Below are 23,202 nucleotides of genomic sequence, written 5' to 3'. Positions count from 1 at the left end.
AGGAATGGTTCAGAGCAGAGAACTGCAGCATCCTGGGAGCCATGGACTAATGTTAGCAGATTTTCCTGGGCCACTGGCCACATGCCAAGCGCCCTGTCCCACATTTCTATATGTTACCTCGTTTTGTCTGACAGCACGCTCTGTAGGCCAGATGCTATTATTATCTCCACTTTACAGAGGGGCAAAACGAGGCAGAGGGAGTGGAGTAATCTGCTCCCCATCACACAGCCAGCTGGTGGCAGAGCAGGGTTTGAACTCAGGCAGACACCTGTGGTCACGCCCTCTACCACGCACAGTGTCTTCTCATAATAGCTGTGCTTCCAAGGTTTGACCTAATCATTCATTCGCCTGCCCGTCAACATTTATTAAGTACCTTCTGTGTACCTGGCCTTGGGTATGTCCTGGGGTTATGGCACAAATGTGATACAGGCTTGCTCTGTGGAAGTTTCCAGACTCTCTAGGGAGCCAGGCCCACAGTGGGCAGTCAGAGCACTAGAACGTCAGGGGTGCCCTTGGAGGCAGCTCTAGATGCCTCAGCCGTCAGATCAGGGAGGCTTCCTGGTGGAGGAGCTGCATGAACTGCATCTGGAAGGGTGACTAGCCAGGGGATGAGGCCAGGAGGGGAGGGAAGGGAATGCAGATGAGCAGAGGACAGGAAGTCTCTTGTCTGGGCTCTCACTCCTGACTCAAGTCCATGGCTGAGGGGGAGCTTGATGCCCTGGAGGATGACTGCCAGTCCCTTTTCTGCCCCCAACCCTTCCAGCCACACCTCGCACCCCCAGTTTCTGATAAAACATCCAGGAAGCCACTCTTCCTGCCGCAGGCCCCCAGACGGCTACAGAGACCCCACCGCAGCTCCCAGGCAGACCCTGGCTGTCAGAGAGCCTGGATTTGCAGAGAGGGGAAGGAACTGGGGGGAAGAAGGACCACTTTTCAAATGCTATTATTTAGTCCTCACTCCAGTCCTGCAAGGGTCCATGTTTCTATGCCCATTTCACAGATGTAAAAACTGAGGCCCAACTTAGAAGAACACTGGCTGTGGATGGACCAGGCACTGTTCTGAGTGCTTTACTGTGTTAACTCAAGGAGCCCCGTCACAGCCACTGTTATCCCCATTTTATAGCTGCCCTGGGAGAGGTGGGGGCTCCCCTGGAGCCAGAATTTGGGGCCCCACAAAGGAGGCAAAAGAGGAGCCCCTGGAAGCCTCAGGGGCGGCTCCAGTCTCTCCTGTTCCAAGCTGGCCTTGGATCAGCCACTCTCAACCACCGCTCCCTCTGCAGGCCCCTGGCTCGACTGGCAGGGCCTACTACACTCTCGCTTTCCCTGGGAAAGGGCTATTTTTTAACCCCAATCAGCCTCCCAGAGGGTCCCTTGAGACCGCTGGCCTCTCTCCAGGACTCAGGCCCAGAAGGTAGCCTAGCCCCCGGGCTGAGGCCTCAGAAATCAAGCTGGACAGCACAAATGATGAGAAACTGAGGGCAAGAGAGGGGCAGGGCATCACCCAGGATCTCACCTCCTCACCCCTGCCCTCACTCTGCCATGACATAGGTACTGTTTTAGGTCCATTTTACAGGTGGAGAAATTGAGCTTCTAAGAGGTCACAGAGCTAATAACCAGCAAAGCTGTGATTTGAACCCAGCCAAGCTGACCCCATCTGCTGCTTCTTTTTTTTTTTTTTTTTTTTTTTTTTTCATTTTTTGGCCGTGCAGCGTGGCCCACGGGAACTTAGTTCCCCGACCAGGGGTCAAACCTGTGCCCCCTACAGTAGACACGTGGAGTCTCAACCACTGGACCACCAGGGAAGTCCCCCATAGGCTGCCTCCTAACTGCCCCCTCATGCTAAGGCTGAGCAGTTCCACCTGCCAGTGCCCCTGGCAGCAGCGCTAGCCTGTAATTGCTCAGGCCCAATGATGGGGAACTAGCCTGGTATCACACTTCCTTACCAACGGCCTAGCCCCAGCGCTAGGCCTGTCCGTGCTTGAACCTCTTAATTCTACCACCACCTCCTTAGCAACAGTACTTACCAGGGTCTCCGTTTTGAACAGGAGGATTCTAAAGATGGGGACTTACTCAAAGCCCCTCAAAGGCTAAGGATCTCAGTGGGAAAATCAAGAGATGTCCGACCCCACAGTGAGGGTAGGGAAGTCCTCCCTCAAGGTCCCTTCAAGGTCAACCCCCATCTGTGGGAACCCACCATGGTCCCCACCGCGCAGGTGCCAGGTTGGGTGAGGATGGCTATATTACCCCTGCCTGCTCAGAACCCTTGTGAATGCCACTTACTTGGATTGGTGTCCCTGGAATTCCCAGAAGGAGCATTGGATTTGAGGTAAGAAGCTTGGGCTCCAAATCCATACTTTCCAGCTGCCTGTCCTCATGCAAACCTTTCCCTTCCCCTTTCTGAATCTTAATTGCCTCATCTATCAAATGAGATCAATCATGTGGGGGCATCAAGTCTTTTTGAAAAGAGAGAGGATGCATAAGAATTAATAAGTTAATTCAACAAAAAATGTTCTTACTTTCTAGGGCTGTTGTTGGGGCAATGCCATGGAATAAGTGACAAAAGGGAAAGTCTCTGGACGCTGTCTGATCCACGGGGGAGGGCCTGGGAGTCTGGAATTAGCTGCGGGAGATGGCAGTCCCAGGTAACCATCACCTGGCGGTCTTCACCTCCCTAGGAATCTGGTCAAGGAAGGGGTGCTTGCTGGAGCCGGGTGCTGTCCGGGTACCTCTGAGCTACCCATACCAGGCTGCAGGGCCAATGCTGCCTTAGGGTGAGGGGCTGGAGGGGTCCCCTCCCAGCCGCCTGCACTTGACCAGCACATGTATATGGCTCCTTCAACATGGTGAAGTGGGTTGTCTCACTCCCATTTTTACTGATAAAGGAGCGGAGACCCAGAAGGGGAAGTGACTTGACCAAGGTCACATAGTTAGTAAGTTGCAGAATTGAAACTAGACCTAGGGTTCCTGACACTCAGATCTGAGATCCTTCCATTCCTGCCTGGTTCGCTATTCCCCCGTGACCAATGCTAAGCTCTATACATACGGTGGACCTGTTGAAGTGACCATAAGGGACTCCCAGGGACAGAGAGTTTGGTGTTCACTAGCACAGAGCTAACCAAGCACCTCAACGAGTCGTAGAAGCTTTAGAACTGGAAGAACCCTTGGAAACCTTCTAGCCCAAATCCTCTTTTTGCAATGAGAAAACTGATGCCCAGAGAGGGACAGGGATGTGGCTGAGGTCACACAGCACTTTAGCATCAACTTGGAGACTATAACCCAGGTCTCTGACTCTTAGTCCCATGCTCTTCCCCCTCGCCCCTGGTCTGGAGCAGATGACCTCGGGCGAGGGCACCACAACGCTGGGCAGGCACTGGGCATCGGCACTTCCGGTCAGGGTAGCACCACGTGAACTGAGCCTCTGCCTTGTGCCAGGTGGGGGTAGAGCCAAACTCCAGCTCTGGAAAAGCCAAGGCAGGGACCTCAGGCACAGGGAAGCAAAGAAGGGGTGGGAAGCAGGGCCTGGGTCAGATGGGGGTGGGGACCACCTGGCTGCACAGTGCCCCCTTCCAGGATGGAAGGGATGGAGGGCAGGTTCTAGTCCATCCCGCCATTTAACAGACGGAAAAACTGAGAGCCTGAGAGAGAAAGAGAGATGCTCGTGGCTGAGCTGGGACGTAAACCCCCAAGTCGCTTGATTGCCAGTCTTGGGCTCTTTACATGATAAACAAAACTGAGGTTGTCGGTGCTGCAAAATAATAATAATGGTAATAATAATAATAACAGTACCCCAAACATTAGGCACAAAATGACTTTGAGGTCAGGATGCCCCTTCTCCCTCCCCTAGTGTGGAGCACAGAGCAGCTACCTGACAGTTGACGCGGAGCTGTGGTTCTCAGCACTGGCTACCTACTAAAATTGTCAAGGAAGCCTTGAACATTGCAATGCTTGGCCGCCAGACCTGGAGGCTTTGAGCTCATGGTCTCGGGTGGGACTAGAGCCTTGGCATGTTTTCAAGACTCTCGGTCAGGCCTAAGAACCATGCTTAAAGATGATTTTTGACTGCATATAACAAAAAATCCACCTAACATTGGCTTAAACCATAAGGATCTTCAGTCTTTACCTAATAAGCAGGCCAGGATGGGCAGACCCAGCACTGGTTCAGCTGCTCAACAATATAATGAAGGACTCAGAAGACCTGTCATTCACTCCGTCAAACTCACTGTTGCGACACTGTCCCTCTCATGGTTACAAGATAGCTGCCACCACTCTAAGCAGCAAGTCCTCCAACACAAAACAGGGGTGTGGGCGAGGAGTCGTTTTCTTCACTGCTTTCTCTTTTATTAGGAAAAGGAAAGTCCTTCCTGGGAGACCCCGGCAGAATTTCCTTTATGTCTCTTTGGACAAAGCCAGGCTACATGCCTACCCCTAAATTAGTCACTGGCCAAGGGGGTGAGACTGTCCCAATTGTCTTGGAACAGTCATGCTTCATCCATGGAAGAGGGCACACTGCTGCCTGAACAAAGCCAGGTTCTGCTATCAGAGAAATTGGGAGAAATGGCTGTTGGGCGGGCAATCAAGAGGGTCTGCCGTGCCTTACTATAGTGGAGACATACAGCCACCCGCACAGGAAACTTGAACCAGGCATTCTCCCCTCGTAAGGCATTGGCCTTGGGAAGACCACCCAGGGTCAAGTCCACACGTGAACTACTGACCACAGCCCGGAGGGAGAAGTTCTAGCAGCAGAATGCTCCTTGGAAGAAACTGGGTAGGCTTCCTGGAAGAGGAGGCACTTGCTCTGGACCTTGAGGAATGAGAAGGAGTTCTTAAAATGCAGGAAGGAGGGAGATGTGTCCAGCACAGCTCAAGCAAGAGCACTGGGGTAGGAAACACGGCTGGGTTGGGGGAGAGGTGTGCCCTCGCCTTACTTGGAAAGTCAGGGATGCAGAGGAAGAGGGTGAAGGGAGAGTGGGGACTGGATTTTGAAGAGGTGGAAGGCCAAGGCCAGGCATGCAGGCTTTATTCTGTTAGGCAGAGGAAGGACTTGGTGAGGTCTGGGGTGTGGGGCTGGGGGACCACCACGAAGGCCACTGCTGAGGCCGAGCAGGAGGAAATCAAGGCCTGAACCAGGCAGAACTGGTGGGGAGAAGCGGGTGGAGGGGAATGACCCCAGGAAGGCTGAGGCAGGGCGCAGGACCGCCGTCCCCAGATGCCCTTGTGTGCTGCCTTCGGAGCTGCAGCCTCGTCTAGCTGTGTTTGGAAAACCCAGATTTGTTTGATAATAACAACTCTCATTTGCTAGTGCCTTACAGAGCAGTAGGTGTTACTCTTAGGGCTGTGACAGGAATTAGATGGAAGAATATCTACCAAGGGTTCAGCCCATGTCAGATCCCACCCCTCACCCCGCTCCCACCCCAGATGGGTGCCCCCCCTCTGCTTGTGCTTTATGGCTGGTCCCCCTGCCAAGTGGTGGTTCCCAGTCACCCGTGGAGCCCCTCGAAGAAGTGGGATGCTCAGGCCACACTCCCAGAGATTCTGACTTAATGGGTCTGAGACGGGGCCCAAACACCAATCCTTTTTAGAACCAGTTTCACATTCTTTTAAGTAGATGTGTTACTGTGGTATCATGTACAGAAATGTACAGATCATACCTGAACGGCTCCAGGGATTCTTACAAAGGGAACCAACCAGCCATGTAACCACTTAGATCAAGAAACACAGCGTGACTGGCCCCCTCATGTTCCCTCCCACTTAGTAACCCCCAAAGGTAACCACTCTCCGGACTTCTATCACCTAAGTTAGTTTTGCCTGTTCTTGAATTTTATACAGATCGAATCGGGTATGTATGTTCTTTATTATCTGACTTCTTTTGCTCACTCAGGTTTGTGACATGCATCCTGTTATTGTGTGTAGTGGCAGTTTGACTGTTTCAATGGTGCATACTATCCATCACATGAATATACCACAGTGCGGTAATCTATTCAAATGCTGATAGACATTTGGGGAGTTTCCATTGGGGTTTATTTATTTATTTTTTATTTTTTATATATATATATTTTTTGCGGTATGCGGGCCTCTCACTGTTGTGGCCTCTCCCATTGCGGAGCACAGGCTCTGGACGCGCAGGCTCAGCGGCCATGGCTCATGGGCCCAGCCGCTCTGCAGCATGTGGGATCTTCCCGGACCGGGGCATGAACCTGTGTCCCTGCATCGGCAGGTGGACTCTCAACACCTGCACCACCAGGGAAGCCCCATTGGGGTTTATTTTGAATAAACCTGCTATGAATTATTCTCAAACTTGTCTTTTGGTGAACATATGTACACCTGTCTTGGGCATAGAGACTGGAGTGGGGTTTGGGGGTCACATGACATGTATATGCTCAGCATTAGCAAATGCCATCCCATTTTGACACTTCTGCCACGAGTGGGGAGCATTCCAGTTGCTCCACTTCCTCTCCAACACTTGCCATTTCCCATCTTTTTCACTTGAGCCATTCTGGTGGGTGTATAGTGGTATTGCATTGGGGTCTTAATCTGAGTTCTTCCCAAACACTTAGGAAGTTACGTCTGGTGGTTGGCCTTTTAGATGTCCTCTCTGTGAAGTGCCTGGCCTAGTCTTTTGGGTATTGGTTAACTAGAGCCACAAGAATTCTATATGACAAAGCACCCCCAGCAAGCATTTATTCTCGTGCTCTGGCGCTGCAGGTCGATAGGCTGATCTAGGCCAGGCCAGGCTGGGTTACTCAGCTTGGGCTACTCAGCTTCAGGCTGCAGACCCACTAGACAGAGCTCCTCTGTGCAGGTTGGGCTATGGCAGCCCCAGGTGGGTTCACTCTGGGGCCCAGCTAAAGGGCAATGGCTCCAAGGGGGGAGACCTGGCGATGGCAGAAGAGCAAGTGCCACCGCACACGCGCATGTCAAGTGGCTGCTTTATCATGTCCACTAACATTCATTGGCCAGAGCAAGTTACATGGCCAAGCCGAATCTCAGTGGGGAAGGAAGGGGCAACATTCTGCCTCCAGGGGAAAGGGGAGGGTGAATATTTGCCAAGCGAACCGAGTTACAGCACTGGTATTTTGGATATTTTTTGAAAAGATCTCACGTGACTCTAATCTTCAGTCAGGGCTCAGAATCACTGACCTACAGCCACACTGCATGTCAGCCAGTCAAAATGAAAATCAGGCTAAGCTGATTTTACTTCATTTCCTAAAAGCAGTTGACTCAACCAAAGTCCATTTCTCCTTAAGGCAATTTTTTAAAGAAGACAGTCCCTGGAATTACATGGCAAATGATTTTAACAATCAGTTTTAACTAGATCATGTGATTCATCTCTAATAATCTCAACTCTAGCACAAGGCAGAGAAATGCGTGGATAGGGTGTTGTTGGATGATTGGAAGGAAGGAATGTGGGCACGGTTGTGTAATCTCCTTGAGGGCAGGGATTCTGTCTCTTGGGATCGTGTTGTTGTATCACCGGTGCTTAGAAGAGTGTCAGACATAGAAGAGGTGCTCAGTAAATAATCTCTCAGTTAATGATGCATGCACACGTGTATAGATAGGCTGTCTGGAATGGAAAAATGAATGGTGGATGAGTGGATGGTTGGTTGAATACATAGATGTATAGATAGGTGGATGGATAAATGGATGGGTGGTGGATAGACAGATACATCTGAGGGTGAATAATGGAGAGATGGGTGGATGGTTGGATGATTGGCTAGACAGATGAGTGGATGGATAGGAGCATGGATGTTGGACGGACGTTTAGACGGTTGGACAGATGGATGGCTAAGTGAACAGATGGGAGGGTGAGTGGATAAATGAGTGGGTGGGTGGACAGCTGGATGTGTGGGACGATGAATAATTGGACAGATGGGTGGCTGGTTGGATGGACAGTTAGATAGGCTGGTGGAGTGATGAATAGATGAGTGGGTGGATGGATGTGTAGATGAATGGGTGGTTGGGTGGATCATATGACAAAATGAATGGATGAAAAATGATTGTGTGATTGCCACAAGAAAGCACAGCCTTCCCTGTGTGTAAACATAGCTACCTTGCAAAACTCTTAGTGACCAGGGTGGCTTTGATCTCCTCACAGGCTTTTCTGATTTGATGCTTGCTCCTCCCCACTGAGTGTCTTCTGGAGGCCAAGGTGAGAGGTGGAAGAGGATGGCCACGGAGATCAGTGCTCGGGGCAGACAGCGTGCCATTGGGCAAGAGGAGTACAACCTGTATAGCAGCCTGAGCGAGGATGAGCTGGTCCAGATGGCCATTGAGCAGAGCCTGGCTGACAAGACTCGGGGCCCAACCACCACTGAGGCTGCTGTGTCCACACGTGTCAACCGCGAACCTGCGCATTTCTACCCGTGGACCAGGTGAGCGAGGGGAGGCCAGATGGGGCGTCCATCAGGCACAGATACCAAACACTGTTAATCCAAGACCAAGTTATCCTGGTCTCTAAGATGCATTTTCACACTGTAATGATTTACTTTTGTTATCTAAACTTACTGAGCTCTGAAGGTGCCGAGTACCACCTTGGGTGCTGTATACACTTTGCCTCATTTTATCCTCTTAAGGACCTTCTAGGAGGCTCTATGCTATATTCCCATTTTACAGATGAGGAAACTGAAGCTCAGGGCTGAGTAACTAGTCCAAGATCACATAGCTAGCAGACAGTGGTGCAGAGATTGGAGCTATCTGATTCCAGAGCCCATGGCTTGGCCTTGTACCACTGGCTTTATGTTTGGATGCAAAGGAACTGATGTTCTGAATCTGGCCAGGGCTTCCAACCCTTTCTATGCCATCTCCCTGGCAAAACATGTCTGAGAAGCAATGACACCTGCCCAACAAAACCATCCTGCCTCCTGTTCCAGCTCCCCATCTCAGCACGACCTCATCCTCCCGTTAGCAGGACCATCTACAGCAGTACCATGTCGCACCAGTAGAAATATGACACGGGCCACAGCTGCATTTCCACAGATGCAGTTTTGAATTGTGTGACCTTGGGCAAGTCACTTAACCTCTCTGAACCTCAAACAATAATAGTAATAACAGCAGCAACAATAAACAGATTTCTTCCAATGTCCAGAGCCAGTCGACACAGATGAAGGTGGGTGACGGTACATCTTGGCCCTGTGCCCTGAGGAAACCTACCAGGGTGTTCCCCAAGTGACTCTGGCCCTTCCAAGGCTGGACCACTTCTGCCAGGAAGGGGGGGCAGAGGCCTGGGATGCCCATCACTCAGGAGCCCCCTCCTTAAAGGGGAAGGCAGGCAACTTCCTTGGGCAGCTGGAAGGAATATGAAGGCTCCAGGTTACTGAGCTGACCACAAGGACATCCCATCCTGAGACCCAATCTGAAAAACAGAAGTCCAGGGCCAAGGACTCATGGTGGCTGATGCTGTAGAGACCCTGGTTCCTGTTTTGGCCAGTTCAGCCTAAGTCAGACCACAGGTTCCTCTTTCTCAGAGGGATCAGTTAGAGAGAAGAGCAAGTTCCCTCCAACCTGGCCTGCAGCACAAGCCATACATCCTGGGGCCTCTGCAGCCTTCTCTCCAGCGTGGGAACCCCCTCCAGGAGTCCTGTAGACACTTGAAAACATTAGAACTGGGCCCTGACCTCCTCCTTCCTCTAGTGGTAAGGAAGTGGAGGCCCCACGTGGGGTGTAAACATTTATCCTGAGAAAGAAAGCTCTCACGCAGCAGGGAAAGGACTTATCCAAGGCCATGCGGCCCTCACTCAAGATCCAGGCACAGTCAGGCAGGGCAGGATTCAACCTGCATCTCCTCACTCTTGATGTGACCTGAAACCTCCTAGGCTCTGTTCCCCCCTTTCATCTCTGAAAGGAGGCTGGGTTGGGCCCTGCTAGGGAAGCAAATCCCTTTCATGGGATTGTTAATCACATTCTCTTCCTCCACATGCCCAGCCCACAGGCGTTCACTTGATCCCGACAAAAGCCACGCAAGGTGGATGTTTCTGTGCCCATTTTACATATGAGAAAACACGCGCCCGGCAGGGCCAGGAACTGAACCAAGGTCTGTCCCACCCTGAAGTTCAGACACTTGACCAGCTCTGTTGATTCTGCAAAAGCCTCTCTCTATTTCCTGTCCCTCCTCCACCTTGAAGAGACTTCTCCCCACAGAGATTCAGGGTCCCCCAAACAAGAGACACACGGATTTGTGCTCACACTCAGACATGGTGTCACAGTAAGTATGGGGCCCAATAGGGTCCTTGTCCACTTTTATCCCCAAATATCATAGTGTTCATCTAAGTAGACCCACAGCAGGTTTAGAAAGCGGACGTCACATATGTCTCCAGAGGCTCCACTTGGCCAGCTCCACCTCATTTTTGACCAGCCTCCCAGGTCAGGCAAGTTGCTCTCTTACTTTCCTGGCTGTTTCTTTCACTGCCCTGACTACAACAGTCTCTATGTATTTCTTTCTGCCATTAACCTGTGAACTCCTTGAAGGGAGGGGCCTCAGCCATCTTCCTTCCTGTGAGGCCTCGTGTCTAGCACACAGGGCCTGACCCGTGGCAACACCTCATAGCTCTTTGTGAACGGATGAATGGGTGAATGAGTGAGGAGGTGGCAGACCAGAGTGGATACAGAAGTGGGTTGGGAGGTTCAGTTCCTTCTTCTGTCACCTACTGGCTGTGTGTCCTTAGGCAAGTTACTTGACTTTTCTGAGCCCCAGCAGCCTTATGCCTAAAATGGCAATAACAAAAACTTGCCCAGGCCTACTGTGCAGTGTTCTTATGAAAAGCTAATCAGATGAGGTGGGTGCTCTCCCACATCCTGCAGCCTGAGCAACTTTGCCCCACTTCCTCCCTGAGGACCCTGAGTGCCCATCTCAAGGCTGCCTCTGTATCGTGGACAAGCTTTTGTGTCACCCTAGGAAGGCATTGCCCGGCCTCCTGAGAGTGTCCCCAGTGACACTATGTGACCTCCTTGGGGACAGGGAACAGATATTACTCACTTTTGTGTCCTCAGTACCTGACAAAGATCATTGTAGATGCCCAATGAATGTTTTGAGGCAAATCAATGTATTTAAAAAATATATTTATTTGGCTGTGCCGGGTCTTAGTTGCGGCATGCGGGATCTAGTTCCCTGACCAGGGATCTAACCCGGGCCCCCTGCATTGAGAACGCGGAGTCTTAACTGCTGGACCACCAGGGAAGTCCCTGCATTTTGAATCCAATAAAATTCTCTAGAAATATAATTTACTGTCATCAGCTTGTGACCAAAATGGCAAACGTGGATGTAAAGGTCAAGCGGGTCTTTGGGATCCTAGAAATGAAAGTCAGCTCAACATCCCAGAGAAAATGTAATATTCCCTTTTAAAGTCATTTTCCAATTTGTTCCTCTCCCGCCACAAGGCAAGGGGTGAAGTTTGAACATGTATGAGGATCATTTTCCAAGCCTTGGCCCGCTGAGGGCCCCCTGAAAGGCAGACCAACGTCCCATCCAGTGGAGAAATAGGGCTCATGCACTCATGAAACAGGGAGCCCAAGGGTACAAAAATAGCAGTCCCAGTGGGTCCAGGAAGCTGAGTCTTCCAGTCTTTAAACTTCTGCATTTTATTTAAGGTTAAATTTCTAAGAAGAAAAAGGAAGAAAGCATGAAGCAGGAACTTGCTTGGGCTGACGTGTGCACAGCTGCAAACAATTCAAATAAGCCACCTACACTTACTGTACACTTACCATGTGCCAGGTGACTTCCCTGCACCTGGATGTGTATCAGGCCTGGTTCCTGTTCTCCCTAAGCTTTCAGTCTAATGAGGGCAAAGGCCCAGAGGTACATAATCATCCAACAGGACGGATGCAGCAAAGAGGCTTCAGTGTCACAGGGACACAGGAAGGGTTGATCTACTTCTTAGTCAAGGTGGTAGGCTTTGCAGGATTAATAGGAGTTCGCCAAACAGGCTAGAGGAAGCAAACCTCTTTGAGCCTCAGTTTCCTCATCTGCAAAAGGAGCCAATTTCATCTCCTTCACAAAGTGGACTAGAGGATGAAATGAGATGACTTGTGCCATGTGCCTATCATAAGACTTGATACAAAGCAAGCTCTCAATGAATCTTAGCCATCCATGGATGGGAAGGCAGAAGTTGCTGCAGCTTGGAATCCATGTTCTCTACATGTGAGTCCTCTCTGGCCAGCCCAGAAAGGATGCGTTGGCCAGTGGGTGCGGGGGAAACAGAACTCTCATGGGGGGAATGGGCGTGGAGGGGGCAATCCTGTGTGAGCTCTTCCTCTCTCCAGCCAACAGGGCAGGGGGCTGGTTCTCCAGGAATTTGAGGTCTTGGCATACAACCACACAGCACCAAGATTACCATACGGGACACTATCCCTACAAAGGCTTTTGTTTGCTTGTTTTGTTTCATTCATTTAAATTTATCAAGCGCCTAGGGTGCCAGGCCCTGTACTCATGACACCTGTGTTCGTGTGAGGACCAGATGGGAGGACAGGTATGGAATGCTGCTTGGTGGCAGGCATGGGAAGACTCTTGTATTTGTCAGCTCCCTCTGCTATTAAGACGCCTGCTTGCCACCCTCATTCAGCCAGGTCCAGGCCAATGTAACACCCTTCCTGGGGCTGGCCTGAGCTTCTCATTAACTCAGACAGGGCCCACTGAGAAGTCAGGGGGCCTTGTCATCACAGCCCTGGTCCCCACTCTCACCGAGCCTGACCTATGTCTGAAGCCGGGACCAGCTGGACTCCAGGACAGGGCTGTTGGGAGATGGTGATGGTGACATACTACCGACCCCGACCTGCCCGCCCACACAAAGGACGTGGGGCAGGACGTGGGGCCCTACCTGGGCCCCTTCCAGGGCATGACCTTTGCCCACATCCTGCCAGGTTCATCTCATTTCTGATGACTCAGCCCTAGTGGTTTTCTCTGCTGGGAATTTCCCTGCTCTGGACCCGAGGTGAAATGGGGCCTGTAGCCTTGATCAGAAAGAGCACAGAACCCGGTCAGCGGCCTCCCTCCCCTTCCGGCTCTGAGCACTCATGCTGCCTGCCCCTAAAGCCTAGTTAACACGCTCAGTTTCAGAGCGCCCAGAGCGGGTCCTCCTGCCTCTCTCCCAGCCCCTCCCTTGCGGCTCTGTGGTGGTATGTGTCCTCACGCGCCCCCCGGCCCGACCCCGTGAGCCTCTGAACACCTGAGGATCAACAAAAAGAAGTATGCCATTGATCTGCACCCCCAGGCCCTAGCACAGGCTGTGCAAGCATAGAAAGGAGGCGAAGCCATGCCCCATTGTGAGGGAATGTCACCGTCGCCATCTCGCTGCCATCCCCACCAGCCTCACCGTTCCATTGTTGCTGTTATTATACCATCAGAGATATGTCCTAATTTTAGGGTGGTGGGTAGGTTTTCATCAATGAGTTTTACCTGGCTAAAAACATTCTAACAACAAAAAGTGATGGGAGGCCACACATGGATCAATGATGAGAGTGATCAGGTCCCCAGGGCCATGTAGAGATAGAAGTCCAGGGCTTTGTCATGACCACAGGGCTGGGGACTGCTCAGGTGGGCCTGGCCTCAGGCTGCTTCCGTCTTGCCCAGCATCCTCCACTTTTCAGGGCTGGGAGCAAGTGCAGATAATGACACTGAAACAGCAGCTCTCAGGGCTGGGGAAAAGGGGCCCTGGCAGGGCCAGTCTCTGCACCCCCATCCCCAGGATGTGGTGTGAGATCTGTATGGCATCCTGAGTTTCCATGTGAGTTCATTGCAGTGAAGGCTCCACGGCAACCACAGCAGCGAGGAAACCCCTGGTCTGGTCCTTCCTCCTCATTTTGCAAAGGAGGAAACTGAGGCACAAAGAGGGGTGGGGGCTTGTTCCCAGTTTCAGGACCTGTCAGCGTGGTGGCCTGAGAGCCAGAGAAGGGACAAAGGGGCGGGAGACACCAAGCCTCTGGAGGAGGGAGCACGTGTTGGAGCTCCGCGGCAGACAGGAGTCGACTCTGCAGCTGCGTGTGACCCTGGGGCCGTTTCCTGCCTCTGGGAGCCTCAGTCTCTGAGTCTAGGAAAGGCAATGGCATTGGCACCCGCTCTAGCATTCATGGCATCACACTCAGCCTCGCTGCTCAGGAGCAGGTGGGGGAGAAGGAAGGTGGGAGGTGATGACCGTGGTGCAGCAGATGAAGGGGGCTGGCATCCTTCCTGTCTCTGTCTGCTCCCTCCCTTTCCCTGTGCCCCGGCCTGGCTGAGGGTGTTCACAAAATCTGCAGGGCCTCAGGGTCACAGTTCCAGCACCTCCATGGCCCACGGGATGCTGGTCACCTGTAGTAACATCCTTCCCAATCCCGCAGGGGACCCCGCAGAGGGGCGCAGGAGACCAGGCCGGGTCCGCTGGGGTGTCTGTTGCACCAGGGTCCCCAACCCGCTGGAAGAGGGGACAGCATGCCCTGTCCCCATTCCAGCTCCAACTAGTCCAGATCTGTGCAGTGGCCACCTCCCCTCCATTCACCCCCTCCGGTCCTCACAACAGCCCAGTGGGGTGGGAAAACTGAGACTCAGAGAGACGAAATAATGATGCAATGAATGGTGGACACGTGTGGAGCCCTGTGCCTGGCCCTCTGGTAAGCACTTTACACCATTCACGCACTCAGGCCTCACCAGACTAAGTCCCAGAGAAGATGAACCTGTTCGAGGTCACACAGCCAGGGAGTGCCAGAGCCTGGATTTGAACCCGTGTCACTCTGACTCCAAGCCCTGACTCCGAAGAACTTCTTTGTGCATCTTTTTGCTCTACCCTTTGTACTGCTTGTTCCCGACCCTGGGAGAGCAGCACCCTCTAACGAGGAGCCAGTGAGGTGAGGGTGGGAGCACAGACCTGGCTTGGCGCCCCAGCTTTGCTCTCCTAGCCCCCCACCCCAGTGAGTCTCTTGTCCATCCCTGTGGGGACCCAGCCTGGCCCGCCCTGGGACTGAGCCCCTTTCATCCTGGGACCTGCTGCTAACTACTCCTCACATCCTCCTGGGTGAAGAATGTCACCTTGCTTCATATCTGCCTCCTGCGTGGTTGGCTGGGGAGGGGGACCTTCGGGGGTGGGGTGAGGTTAACCTCATTGTTGTCTTATATGGTCATTTAAATCTCCCAGGGCTTCCTCCAAGGGCCAAAAATAATCTGGAGACACAGCAGCTGTGTCCAGCGCACAGGGAGGACCCGGCCATCTGCTTTGGTTCAGAGCCCTGTGTCTGTCTGTCAGTCTCTCCCCCTCGCTCTCCCTCCATCCTCGTTCCTGCCTCCGGCCATGACCCGCTTCTCATATGCAGAGTATTTTTCCCTCTTTCACTCCTGTCCTGCACCCTCCAGGTCCGCTGTGTCTCCTGAGAGCGCCTCGACCGCAGCCCCCAAGGGCCTGTTCCAGGAGGTTATGCAGAAATACAGCTGCAGCAAGTCCTTCCAGCTGGCGTAAGTGCCCCCCACCGCGACCCCCAGACCATCCAAGCTCATTCTCCTCTAAACTGGGGTTGGGGTGCAGGGATGGGAAGCAGTCCCACAGCCCCCAGGAAGAGGGGTACTCTGGAGGGACTCCAAGGAACAACCCTCCCAGGTGTGTCCCCCTGAGACCCAGCAGCTCCTGCCGAGCTGGGCTTGGTGGTCACAGGCTCCATCCTCTAGGAACTGCCAGCCAGGCTGAGCTTGTGATTAACCCCTCAGTTCCCCCAGAATGGGCCCTGCGTGCTGGAGTAGCCCCGTAGGGCTCTGAACCTGGGGACCCAGCAAGAGGGGGACTGGGGAGACGGCTCTAGTACTCCAGGGGCTCAGAGCTGAGGCCGATGAGCCAGCCCCGCATTCTCTCTCACTTTCCCGCATGCCATCACCGTGGGTCTATCTGAGCACACCCACGACGCCCACACCCACAAGTTTTGGTTTGCTTTGTTGCCTTTATTTATTAAGTGCCAGGTGCTAAAACCAAAAGATAATCCGAGCTGCAGGAAGGGCTCTGCCTCGCACCAGGGTGCTGGGCTAGGTGAGTCCTTGGAAAATAGCTCTGTGCTGTTTCCTTCTCTGCTCGACCCCAGAAGCAGTTAAAAGCAAAAAAGGGGTCCCATGGCTGGAGCCCCTATTTCCTTGATCGGTTACATTGTGGGGAAGGAGACAACTGGCCCAGCCCTTTTCAAGCCCTGCCACCCCTCTCTTCCTTGGCGCTGCAGGAAGGATTTTGACAGTCTGGAAAAGCGAGACCAGGTTCTGGTCTCAGCGCTGCTGCCACTTGCTGTGAGACTGCCCGTGAGTCGCTGGCCCTCACTTAGTCTCCGTTCTCCGTAGAGAAGTTTGGAGAGGACAGAGTGGCCTCCAGGGTCCTGTCCAGCTCCTCGGTCTCTGATGGTCTGATACCCGCAGCAGTTCCCCCCAGCCCTGGGGCGGGCACTTTGGCTGAGCTCATAAAGACGCTGGCGGTGTGTGTGTCTGAGCCCTCCAGGGTCCTTGCACCACAGCTGGACGAGGCCCAAGCTGAGCGGTGCGTCCTGAGAATGTTCTCATGACACCGCACACCCGCCAAAGCCACAAGAACAGCCAGCCCTCCTCCCTTCCACTTCAGCCGGGCCCCACAGGAGACCTTCCAGGAGAGACAGGACACCTACCCCACTGGGGCTTTTCCTGACACCAACCGGGGCTGCTCTGGCCGCTCGTAAGCGGAATTCATCAAGGTGGCAGTGATGGCGTTGATGGGGACTTCAGGGCTTATCTGGTCAGTTACCCATCGTCCTTGCTGGGTCTGTCCTTAACCGGCGTCTGTGCTCTGAAGCTATTAATAACCAGAGAGGCTGAGAGTCAGGAGGAAGTGCTGCTCATGCTGGAGGGGGGAGCAGCTGGGAGGGTAAAGGGGCTGGCCCTGGAGACACTCTGGGCCTATCGTGGCCACTGACAGGGATGACGGCCCTGGGACAAGGCCTGCCTCCGGTCTCACCTCCTCCATCAGGGAAATGGGACCACTTAAGCAGCTCATTCCCCAAGAGTGGACCCACAGCAGTCTGTTGTCCTCACTGACTCTCCAAGGATGGGGGAAGCCAGCTCAGTGCATGAATGAATGAATGAACGAACGAAGTGACTTGGATGAGCCAAGCTAAGAAGTTATCTTTCATATTAGCCCTGAAATCTTTTTGACATTCAGAAGTTTTAAATTGTGAAGGTGTCAAACGTATTAATCCTTCAGGTACTTTAATCTTTCAGCAGCTGAAAGTTCTAGAGGTGAGGAGAAGGGTCCGGAGAAAGGAAAGGGGCTGGGAAGACCCCAGAGAGGTGCTCACTGTACGGACTCCCCCTCTGAAGGGTCTGCGCCTTTGTCTCAGTGCAAACAGGCCCCAAAGGTGGAGGTGCTTGGTAAACTCTGGAGGGCTATGCTCAGGGAAGGAGTTTAATTATCACTAAAACCTCCTGTGGGGTCAGATATCCATCCCTTTGGGGGGCCGACACTGGAAGCCCGAATCCTCCTGGTAGAAGTGGTCTTGGTATAGCAGATGCAGCCACTGAAAGCTGCAGGGACAGAGGGGTCCCCTGATTCTCTTTTGGCCACCAAGGAGCTCTGTTTAAAAGGGACCCTTGGTTTCCATCTGTGGAAGTGAATGAGCTGGCCATGTTTCTAGTAGAGTTTCCCAATGTGGTACCCAACTTGGAGATAAAGGCATGGGAACACTTCAGGCCCAGGGATGCTCACAGGGGGACGGAACACTGGCAAAGCCCAATCCAGAGCCCTCACCTTTATCTTCTTAGGCCAGTGAGTCCTCCAAGCGCTCAGAGGAGGCCATTGCAAAGACTGTTTTGAAAGAGATATAAATACAATCTCCAAAGAAACAAGCAAAACTCTAACAGGGAAGAGGCTGTCTTTTTGGAAATAGAAGGGATGAAGGAGTGAAATAATTGTCGGGGTTCTTAAATCCTGAATCCTTCCTTCCTCTCTCCCTCCCTCCCTTTCATATTTTCTTTCTCTTTCTTTCAAGCCGCAAGTATTTATTAAGTACCTATTACGGACCAGCCACTGAGCTGGGTCGTGGGAACCAAATCATAAGGGATAAAAGAAAGACACAGGCCCTGTGGTCTTGGAGCTCAGAGTCCAGTGGGGGAGACAGACAGTGGGCAAACAATCAAAGACACGTAAAAGCCAGTGGTTAGCTGAGGGCTTAGGACCGGAGGCAGGGAGAGGCTGACCCGGTCACAGGCAGGCTGAGGAAGCCGTGATGGGGCTGAGAGTCAGAGAGGCCAAGGTCAGGGCCGAGGTCGGGGCCGAGTTCCCAGGGCACGCCCATGTGGGTTAGGAAAAATGATTCTCCTTATTGAGAGGACACGGCTGCAGGGGCTGAGCACCTGTCCCAGAGCAGCAGGGCCAAGCAGGACTGTGTGATCCCACAGCCAGCCCCACTCCTGGTCACCAGCAGGCCCTGCTTTCCTTCTGGGAGAAAGGCCACCTGGCCCTGCCTCTGCCTGCCCCAGTCCAGAGGAATGACCTGCCCCTTGCTCTCACAGGCCCATGGACCCTGTGCTAAAGGCCATCAAGGAAGGTGATGAAGAGGCCTTGAAGGCGATGATCAAGGCGGGGAAGAACCTCGCAGAGCCCAACAAGGAGGGCTGGCTGCCGCTGCACGAGGCGGCCTACTACGGCCAGCTGAGCTGCCTGAAGGCGCTGCATCAAGGTGAGGCGGCGGGCTCTGTGCGCAGCCACAGGTGGGAACGGGACGCACGGGCAAGGGAACTTTCCTTGCAGAGCTTTGCCTCACCACAACCATGGTGAAGGGGGCAAGGCAAAGTTACCACCCCGCTTGCAGAGTTAAAGTCATCAAGTTGGAAGCAAGGAAGTGCTTCCCCGCCCATCCCGCCAGCTCTCCAGGCCTCCCAGGACAGGAGGGCCTAATTCCTAGAAAAGGAATGAGGGAAGGCTGACTTGTGGGAGAGCCACTGCCAGCTCGTTCGAGAATGTTCCAGGGGCTGATTTGGTGTGGAAAATACCGCAGCTGTGCCTGTGCCCTGCCAAGGCCGTCTCCAGCAGCTGTGACACCCTGGGCAAATCATGCCTCCTCTCTGAGCCTCGGCTCTCCCCCAGGCCAGATGTGGATGGGTAACACCTGCAGGCAGGAGTTACCTCTGCTCTCAAGAAGCACGGACACCAGGCAGCCCACCACACTCCAGGGCAGAAGCGACTACATGAGACAGACTTCTGGCAGTGGCTGGTGGGAGTGTAAGGGAAGGACAGGGTCATTCGGAGGAGGAGGGGGTTCGACCAGGGAAGGCTTCCCAGAGGAGGTGGCATCTGAGCTGGATTAATATGACCGGGAAGCTGAAACAGCCCTGTGAAAGTGACTGAATCCAAGGCCAAGGGGATGAAGGCAGTGTGGATGGTAAATTCAGGTGGAGGCCCCTCACATCTGTCCCTGGAACTGGGAGGAAATTGGGACCACCCCTGTGTTAGAGGGGGAGGTGGGTATCTTCCTCCTTTTGAATTTCCTGGTCTATCCTCCCCAGCATACCCGGCAGTCATTGACCAGCGCACCCTGCAGGAGGAAACGGCCCTTTACCTGGCGACATGCAGGGGACACCTGGACTGCCTCCAATCCCTGCTCCAGGCTGGGGCTGAGCCCGACATCTCCAACAAGGCCCGAGAGACACCACTCTACAAAGGTGAGCCCACTGGGATGGGCTTCCCCGAGGGAGGGTCCAGAAACTAGGTGGGCAATGGGGAGGATTGCTTGCAAATTGTACAACTCCCCAAGAGGGTCTACTTTGATGGTGCAGCCTCGTTCAGATGTATAACTTACATAGTTGAACCATTCATTCATGCACATATTCAGTCAACATTTCCCAAGTCCTCCCACGGGCCAGGCACGCTGAGAGCCCTGAGATGAAAAGATAGGGTCCGTGTCCATGTGCTCTCCCCATCCGGTGGGCGTCGATTCGCAGATGATGTAACAGTCAGCTACTGGCATTGAAGAGCTTGGCACAAGGCACCTGGGAACATTGGGGAGGGGCCCTGATGTGGAAGAGGGCATCCACAGGAGGGGGTCTCAGAGCTGAGCCTGAATGGGAGGGATTTACCAGCTGGACAAGCAAGGGGAACAGCACAGGCAAAAGCAAAGAGGCGTGAGAGGGAACTTGTACCTCCAGGATGTTCGAGAAAAGGAAACACTCCTGGCTTACTCAATACATCATCCAAGGACATTCACTGGCTGCCCTGGCAGTACCCAGGGTCAAAATCTGAATACTCATGACAGTTGGTATTTATTGAGTGCTTACTAAGTACCAGGCTCTGTTCTTTTTTCTAACCCTCATATCCATCCACGTACGAGGTAGGCAATGCTAGTATCGCATTTTACAGATGAAGCCCTAAGGCACAGAGAACTGACATGAGGCAGCCAGGATCACACAGCCAGCAAGGGCAGATCTGGGATCTAAACTCCGCGAACTGGATACCAGCACCACACTCTGAACTACTCCACGATCAAGTGTTTAGTTCATGCCTATACGCTTAAGCAATCAGCTTTGGGTCTTGCAAAAATGATACGACCTTTACACTTTGAAAAACTACAGAAATCTCCAATTTCCCCTGTGTCTGGTATCCAGCACCTGGAACATTCCATAGGCAGCAGGAACCAGGTCCACGGCAGACCTGTGGTGGAAGTGTCTTCCCTAGAACTCACGTCCCCCGGGCACTGGAGCCATCACCTGGAGCCTCAGCTGACCCAGAGAGAGCGCCCAATATGCTGGGTGACTCACAGCTGAAGCCTGGGCCCTGGTCCTGCATGAGCTCCACTATGTGCCAAGCTCCACCCTAGAGCCTTCGTAGGCTACCTCACTCCACCCTCCCACGGCATCCTCTCGGGAAGGTTCCATTATCTGTTCTTTACAGGTGAGGAAACCAAGCCTGGGGTCCTGTTTGAAACACTACACAGGCAGCCCCCCTTCCTTCTCACCACCCCCTCTGACTGACTCAGAGAAGCTTCCAGGGATGGTTAATTTGGACAAGCGCCCAGCCTCCCTGGTAATAGCTCTGCCAGCGCTAAGGCTGCATTTAGGGCCTAGAGCAAGATGAGGCTTATAAGGGAGGTTTGAACAGACTCAGAAGATAAATTTTAGCCCAAATTAAGTGAGTAGCTTTTGAGGAAGTGTTTTGATCAGGACGATAGCACTGCCCTCCTCCTCCCCTTCTGGCCTCGTGGAGGACCGAAGCAGGTAACACTGGAAAGGGAGATGAGGTAGGGGCATTCCGGAACCTTCCAGGGGACAGAGACTCCAGAACTGACTAGCTGGATTTGAATCCCAGTTCTGCCACTCACTATCTGTGTGACCTTGGGCAAGTCACTTAACTTCTCTGTGCTTCAGTTTTCTCATCTGTGAAAGGGAATAACACTACATTCTTTAAGGGTGGTTGGGAGAACTAAATTAGTTAATTATGCGACGTGCTTGGAATAGAGGGCCTGGCACATAACAGATACATATCAGCAACAGATACATATCAGCAAATATTAATTCTGATTCGTATTACTATTACTTTTAGTTGTATATCCTAGGTTTATGCAAAGACTGAAACTTAGTACAGATCCAGTAGATATTTGTTGAGTGAATCCACTTATGGCTGATGAGTGAATGGGTGGATGGACAAACAAATGAATAAAGTCTTGGCTGGTCAGGTCCTGCCGGGGCCCTGCTGACCATCTTGCTTCTCCCTGGGCACAGCCTGTGAGCGCAAGAACGTGGAGGCAGTGAGGATTCTGGTGCAGTACAACGCGGACACGAATCACCGCTGTAACCGAGGCTGGACGGCTCTGCACGAGTCTGTTGCTCGCAATGACCTGGAGGTCATGGAGATCCTGGTGAGCAGAGGTGCTAAGGTGGAAGCCAAGAATGCCTATGGCATCACCCCCTTGTTCGTGGCCGCCCAGAGTGGGCAGCTGGAGGCCCTGAGGTTCCTGACCAAACACGGTGAGTGCTAGGGTCCCTGGGTCATGGAGTTCCCAAGGGGCACAGCTGGGAAGGACCTCAGAGACCAACTCTAAGGGAAGGCAAGTTTAGGGGTCCTCTATGGATATACTCTGACTGAGTGATGCTATATTCCGGGAGTACTGTGTTGAGAAGGATTCTGAGGCTGTTTCTAGGCTCAGCCGGAAATGTGTTGAGCTCCACCAGTGATCCCTGCAATTAGGCACAAACTTGGAGTGGAGTGGCACACGTGCTGTATATTAGCCATCTCTAACCTAGCCCAACAACCTCATTTTACAAATGAGGAATCTGAGGCCCAGAAAGAGGAAGGGACTTATCTACCTATAATCACGTAGCAAATTAGTGATAGAACTAGCCAGAATCTTAGTCTCCCGACACCCTAACCACTTCCCTTTCTATCATAGCCAGAAGGAACTTCAGACAACATTTAGGTCACCTCCTCACTTTATAGGTGATGAAACCAAGGACCAGAATAGGAAAATGATTTGTCCAAGGTCTTACGGAAAATTAGAACTGGGATTTGAACCCTGGTCTTTGCACTCCTTGCCTCTGAAAAATCTTTGTTCACTTAATGGGACAAAATAAAATAATATTGCCTGAAATATCATGTCGCAGTAACAGAAGACTCCAAGACTTTGGCAGACATTCTTTTGGTTAAAGAGTACTATATTCTGATCTACTCCAAGAACACTTTTGATTTCCTTTCTCTCTCCATGGGAAGTGACCCTTCCACTTGAGCAACAGAGAACCCAGAGGTAAGCCAGACGCTGGGGCTGAGTTGGAATAATTTGTTGAGGACCCACTGTGTGCCAGGCACTGCACTAAGCATGAACACAAGAAGCCAGTGGGGTTTCCTCCACAGCCCTAAGAGGTAGGGAGTGTCCTCATGCCATTTTGTAGATCAGGAGACCGAGGCTCACAGAGGTTAAATGGTTGGTCTCAGTCAGAGCCTGGATTCTGACTGCGTCCATCTGACTCCAAACTGCATGCTCTTCGCACCCCGCCACCCCGCCCCAGGCCTCGAGAATTTCAATCCTGGGACTTGGCCTGGATAAGCATCCACCTACTCAGCACATGCCCGAGCAGTTGGGAAAACAGACCCAGGGCAGTTCCTTGCCGCTGGGGACATATCTGGGCTGACCAGCCTGAGGACAAAGGGGCATAGGCAGGGTCCTGGGAGCCAGGAAAGGAGGCTGGGCAGAGGGCAGGGTGCTCAGCGGGCAGGCAAGGGGAACTGGCTAACGCTAAACATCTGCCCAGCTCTCCTGCTG

At 52.8% G+C, this 23,202-nt stretch overlaps 1 protein-coding gene across 1 annotated transcript in view; it reads left to right on the top strand.

Moving 5' to 3' along the window:
• ASB2 (ankyrin repeat and SOCS box containing 2) overlaps positions 1 to 23,202 on the top strand; it is a 44,795-nt gene that overhangs the window by 6,109 nt on the left and 15,484 nt on the right. The window contains exons 2-6 of the mRNA XM_007447436.1: positions 8,093 to 8,369; positions 15,311 to 15,409; positions 18,467 to 18,633; positions 19,460 to 19,615; positions 21,668 to 21,913. Of these exons, the coding sequence (XP_007447498.1) occupies positions 8,164 to 8,369; positions 15,311 to 15,409; positions 18,467 to 18,633; positions 19,460 to 19,615; positions 21,668 to 21,913 (874 nt within the window). The 5' untranslated portion in view covers positions 8,093 to 8,163. The remainder of the gene's footprint in view (positions 1 to 8,092; positions 8,370 to 15,310; positions 15,410 to 18,466; positions 18,634 to 19,459; positions 19,616 to 21,667; positions 21,914 to 23,202) is intronic.

The sequence above is a fragment of the Lipotes vexillifer genome, unplaced genomic scaffold, assembly GCF_000442215.2.
Source record: "Lipotes vexillifer unplaced genomic scaffold, Lipotes_vexillifer_v1.1 scaffold1884, whole genome shotgun sequence".
Classification (NCBI taxonomy): domain Eukaryota; kingdom Metazoa; phylum Chordata; class Mammalia; order Artiodactyla; family Lipotidae; genus Lipotes; species Lipotes vexillifer.
This window is presented reverse-complemented; position numbering and strand designations above follow the sequence as displayed.